This window comes from Hyperoodon ampullatus (assembly GCF_949752795.1).
Source record: "Hyperoodon ampullatus genome assembly, chromosome: 8".
Classification (NCBI taxonomy): Eukaryota; Metazoa; Chordata; class Mammalia; order Artiodactyla; family Ziphiidae; genus Hyperoodon; species Hyperoodon ampullatus.
Window position 1 is genome coordinate 22,013,572 of NC_136921.1, and position 6,000 is coordinate 22,019,571.

At 49.3% G+C, this 6,000-nt stretch overlaps 1 protein-coding gene across 1 annotated transcript in view; it reads left to right on the forward strand.

The window, feature by feature from the left end:
- MARCHF4 (membrane associated ring-CH-type finger 4) overlaps positions 1 to 5,441 on the forward strand; it is a gene marked incomplete at its 3' end in the record, with an annotated part of 98,907 nt that extends 93,466 nt beyond the window's left edge. Inside the window, exon 4 of the mRNA XM_079709800.1 lies at positions 5,074 to 5,441. Coding sequence (XP_079565926.1) covers positions 5,074 to 5,441 — 368 coding nt within the window. The remainder of the gene's footprint in view (positions 1 to 5,073) is intronic.
- Between the last annotated feature and the right edge of the window lie 559 nt (positions 5,442 to 6,000).

Genomic DNA, 6,000 nt, shown 5'->3' on the forward strand with positions numbered 1-6,000 from the left:
TCCATCATCACCAAGGCTTCATTAAGCTCCCAATACCGTATTAGCTGCCCAAGCCTCAACCATATCTGATCCCTGTCCTCGAGGGGCTTACAATCTAGGGGAAAGAGCATAACAGTGTTCAAACAAGGCTTGTGAAATAAATGAACAAGTGAGCACTGCAGTGCCAAGGGAGCATAGGCATGTATTCAAAAGGTTGAAGGAAGCGATGAGAGTTGTCACATTGGGAGAGGGTGAGAAAGTGGGCAGAGAGGAAGTCTCCTTGTCCAGAACCAGGCAGGAGATCAAGGGGTCCACAGGTGGTCCAAAGGAGATTTATGAACCCACTAAAATCATAAAGACGGTTCATGTGTCTGGGTTTTCTTCCAGGAATATGGTCCTTAGCTTTCTTCAGATCCTCAAAGGGGCACATGATCCAAAGGATCAGGAACAACTGGGCTACAGGGAGACTGTCTCTCCTTCAGTGAACCCTCGAAGACCTGTTGTACAAAGTACAATTTTAGGAGCTGTTGGAGTCCTGGAGGGAAGAGTAGCAGTGGGTGGCTGTCTTGTATCCTAGAATCACAGCGTGTTGGAGGTTGCAGAGGCTTTGAGATGTTTCCATCCAGTCTCTTTGCTTGACGTGGAGTTGGCTGGAGTGACTCATTGCTGTTTGCTCCTATGAATCAGCTCTTCCTCGCAGGGGACAGACCAGCCTCCCCCAGATTTACAGTGCTGCAAGAGAATCCCACTGTACCTCATCCCCAGTCATCTCACTCACCATGAGGCCAGCCTCCCAAACCATCTTCACCGTATGGACAATCATCCCTTTCCTATTTTTCTCATCCTTTTACTGGCTCCTTCTTCCCAGCCCTTCCACATACCCTCTGGACCTCATGGTCCACCATTGGCAAGCTCTCCTCCGAGTGTTCCTTTCTTCATCCTTTAATTGAAATAAAGCTGTCTCCTGAGGACATTGTTTCTTGCATGGCTGTCTTAAGTGGTGGCTGCTTTGTCTCCAGTACACTGTATCTTGGGGGCCTGGAGGTGGGATGAGTCCTCCTTGCTCCCCATTACCATCTCCAAACTGCCTCTCTTCCTTTATCTTTCAGAAGCCCCAGCTCCTTTGAAGTGAATGTCATCATACATCACCAGCCCTTTTCCCTTCTTGATGCTGCTGGCTCTGACTGCCTACTCACTCCTCACATCCCCTGTGCACCTGGCTCACACACTCCCTCCCACCATACCTGTCTCAGCATCTCTGTAGATCAGTGGTCCTTGGAAGAGGTGTTACCATCCCCTAGGGGGCATTTTGCAAATGTATGAGGGTTTTGGTTTGTTTTCTAAAGTGGCTGTGCCCCAGCATTTATATTGAAATGTATATTATCGTGTTATAAAATGACTTCCCCTTTGTTTTTCTGTACATAATCTGTTAGGGCATTATATTAATTAAAAAAAGAAACCATAGTAGCTTGGATTATTTTGTAAGTTTCATTTCAGAACAGAAAAGGGGATATTAAAATATATTTGTTATAATTTGTTATAGAAAAGGGGCATTTGGGGCTTCCCTGGTGGTGCAGTGGTTGAGAGTCCGCCTGCCGATGCAGGGGACACAGGTTCGTGCCCTGGTCTGGGAAGAACCCACATGCCGCAGAGCAGCTGGGCCCGTGAGCCATGGCCGCTGAGCCTGTGCGTCCGGAGCCTGTGCTCCACAACGGGAGAGGCCTGCGTACTGCAAAAAAAAAAAAGGCGGGGGGGAGCATTTGGTCTGATAGAACTGAGGATGGCTGATGCAGATAATCTATCCAACTCCCTGCCTTCCTCATTATTCTGAAGAACTTTCCCTCCAGCCCACCTCAGCCCCATTCAAGTGGTCACTCCCTAGTGCTCATCATCACCAAGAACCACATTCCTTCAAAATCTGGATTTAAACACCCCACTCTCTGATCATCACCCCCCATCCTTGTAGTTCACTGACTCTAGCAATTCTCCAAATTCATAGAAACCTCTTGGCATTGACCCTATCACTTTCCACTTTTCCATTTTCATTATTCCTTATCCCTTTGTGTTCTTACTTCCCTCCTTCCCGGTCTAGACTCCATGGGCCAACGTGATAACCACTCCCTTTGCAAACATCCATAATTCTCATGTCCCACTCTCTCTCCTGCCATACTTACCTGGAAAGACAGTCTATGCTAATTAAAACCACACAACCAATGACTAGACCCACTTTAAATTGTGCCCACAAATCTCAAATAGGTGCTCAACACTGTCAGATAATTCTACCACCTCTCCCTTGTAAATTCATTCTCTCACTCTGCAAGATAATTAGTTTCCACCTTCTCTTCTCCCCACAAATCTTCAACACTTCCTCCCTTATCCCTTCCCACCTTAGCTGATGACTTCATGGAAGAAAAAGATGCACTTGGATGAGAACTACCTGATTTTCCCACTATTGCATCTTTCCTCCTACCTCCTCTGTGCCCACCAAGCTAATTTCATCCTCATCCTCATTTCACTTGAGCTGACCTCTCAACAGCATTTCAAGGAGTTATCACACCCTCTTTCAAGAAACATGTCCTTCTCTAGACTTGGGGGTTTCCACACTTGCTAGTCTTGTTTCTACACCATTTATTGCTCCTTCAGAAACTCCCTTCCTGGCTCTGCCTCCACCAAACCTCCATATTACCAGGAGCTTCAGGGCTCTGTCATGGGCCCTCTTCTTTTGTCTGTCTACCTCTTCTCCCAGGAGATCTGGGCCATTCCTAAGGCTTCAGATTCCACCTCTACACTGATGACCTCCATCACCAGGCAAGACCTCTCCCTAAGCTTCAGACTCATATGTCCAACTGCCTACCTAACCCTTCTATTGAGATTCCTATCAGGTATCTTAAATTTACCATAACCAAAATATAACTATTAATGAATGTAGTAGTCTGAATAATGGTCCCCCAAGACACCCAGGTCCTAATCCCTGTTAATGTTACCTTATATGGCAAAGGGGACTTTGCAGATGTGACTAATCTAAGAATCTTGTAAGAAGTAGAGTTTCGTGGATTATTCGGGTGGACCCAATGTAATCAAAGTGTTCTCATAAGAGAAAGGCAGAGGGAGACTCAATGACAGGAGAGGAGTAGGAGATGTGACATCAGAAGAAAAGGGCAGAGTGATGCAAGGAAGTGGCAAGGAACATAGGCAACTTCTAAAAGCTGGAAAAAGGCAAGGAAATAGATTCTCCCCTCAAAGCCACCAGAAAAAAAACAGCCCTGCTGACACTTTCACTTTAGCCCAGTGACACTGATTTTTAGACTTCTGATCTTCAGAACTGCAGGAGAATACATCTGTGTGGTTTCAAGCCACTGAATGTGTGGTGATCTGTTACAGCAACAATTGGAAACTAATACAGTGGCTGCCTCCACCACACAGATCCACACCCCTGACCCTCATGCCTACCACACCTCAGTCTATGACACCAATACTCATCTAACTGCTGAGGCCAGAAGCTTCAGAGTTGTCCAGAATTTTCTCCTGACTCACCTGACCTGCCAGCAAGTCTGTCAGCTCTGCCCCCAACATACATTCTGACTCCAGTGGCCTCTCACTTCCTCCGCCGCTACACCTTAGTCTAAGCGGCCATCACTGCCAAGTTGCATCACTACATCACTTCCTCGGTCTTCGGCATCTACTCTTGTCCCTCTGCAGTCTATTGTTTCACAGGAGCCAGGATGGCCTTTCTGAAGGGTATATCAGACCACATCGTCCTCCTATTACAGCCCTTCAGTGGCTTCCCCTTATACTCAAGATAGAATATAAATCCCTTGCCATGGCCTATAAGGCCTTGCCATAGACTGGCCTCTGACCCCCATCTCCCTGCACTGCCCACTCATTCACTCATTCCCTTGCACCCTGGCCACACTGACCTCCTTTCTGAGCCAGGTTCCTTCCACTTCCACTTCCTGGCCTTTGTGCCTACAGTTCTTACCACTAACATGCTCTCTCTCCAGACTTTGTATGGATCCCTCCTTCTCATCATTTAAGTCTCAACTCAAGGGAATTCCCTGGTGGTCCGGTGGTTAGGACTAGGCGCTTTCATGGCTGTGGCCCAGGTTCAATCCCTGGTCGGGGAACTAAGATCCCACAAGCTGTGTGGCCCGGCTGGAAAAAAAAAGAAAAAGAGAGAAAACAACAAAAAAAAGAAATTAAGTCTCAACTCAGATATCACCTCCCTCACAAGCCCTTACTACCGTCTCCATCAAACAGGACTCTCAGTGTCTGCAGGCAGTGGCTATTTCCCCCTGTTTTATCTTCCTCATAGCGTGTGTCCGTGCCTGAAATAGTCTTATTGGCTTGTTTCCTTGTCTGTTGTGTGCCTCTCCACTAGAATGCCAGCTCTCTGAGGGCAGGACTCTGCCTGTCCTGCTCACTGTGCTATCCCTAGTGCTTAGCACATAGTAGGCACACAATTAATATTTAGTTTCCTGGTTGTCTGACATAACTCGTTTCTGACTCTACACTGCCCCTGGCCAATAGAACCATGCCAGAGTTCGCTCTGCCAGCAATGTGTGTATATTGGTAGCACTGGGCTTTTTGTTAAATAGCCAAGAGGTAATCAGTGGAATTTCGGACATTCAGCAGGTATGGAATGACCATAGGGTTTCTTTTATGGTACCTTTGAAGGCACAGGATTCAGTCAACATCTGCTAAGTGCCAGGTGCCACAGACACATGGCAGAGGGAGAAAAAGATATTTGTATTACGCCTTAATGGACAATGAATTTGGATTTTGTCAGGCCAAGGAGTAAGAGGGATAGAGCAGAGGCAGAGGCAAAAGCACTGCATGTAGGTGCCCGACTATTTCGCGCCCTCGGTGTGGTGGCCTTCCACATACTTCCAAAGACTCGTTGAGCCTAGAAATGTAAGGATGGTTGCCATGTGGCCCAGAGCTGAAAGGTAGGTTTGAAAAGAACAAATCAAACCAATATAAATCTGGCTTACCCAATGCCTATACTCACTTATAAACAGAGGGAGACTGGTTTCTCCCAGCAGTGAGCTGCTATCTCTTACTTGCCTTTGTTTTTCTCTTCTCCCTGCTGCCCAGGCCTCATCATCCATGAGGGACCCTCCGTGTACCGCATCTTTAAACGGTGGCAGGCTGTCAACCAGCAGTGGAAAGTGCTGAACTATGACAAGACAAAAGACCTGGAGGATCAAAAGGCAGGAGGCAGGACCAACGCCCGGACATCCTCGTCCACCCAGGCCAATGCGCCCCCCTCCGGAGAGGAGGCTGCGGGCACCCCTGCCCCTGAGGAAGGCCCTGCCCGGGCGGCTGGCCACCCCTCAGGCCCTCTGTCCGATCACCACTGTGCTTACACCATCCTGCACATCTTGAGTCACTTAAGGCCTCATGAACAGCGGACCCCCCAGGGCGGCAGCCGAGAGCTGGTCATGAGGGTCACGACAGTGTGAGAGGAGAGACCTGGGAGGGAGCTGTGACCACACACGCACGCACGAGAGCGAGGAGAGGGGGGGCTGGGGAGGGCCTCCCCTGACCGGATGCCATCTGGGGAGCAGGTGTGGGGAGGCATGGAGGCACCCCAGGGGCCAGAGGGCAGGCGGTGCTGGGGGGCGGGTGCCTTGAGGGGCCTGGGGGCGGGACTGGAGCTGGAGGGAGGCTGGCGCTGTGAGCGTGTTCCTGATTTCCAGCCGGTCAATACCATTCTCCAACAAGCACGAGGAAAACCAATACAAACCCAGCAACGAAGTGCAATACATACTGAGCCTAACAAAACACAACAACAGAGGCACCCAGATGTGCCCCCCTGTGCAAAACACCTGGGAGAAGTGGCGGCTGGGGAGGGCGAACCTGCGTGTCTGGTGGCGGTGGTGCCCAGATGTGCACGTGTGGGAAGCAAAAGCACTTGTAGCCGGCCTTGTTTTACCCTTGAGTTTGCTTTGGTTTCTCCCTGGGCTGTGTTCCAGGGACAGTTGGGGGGAGGGAGAGGGATGGGTGGGAGCTGGCAGGGAT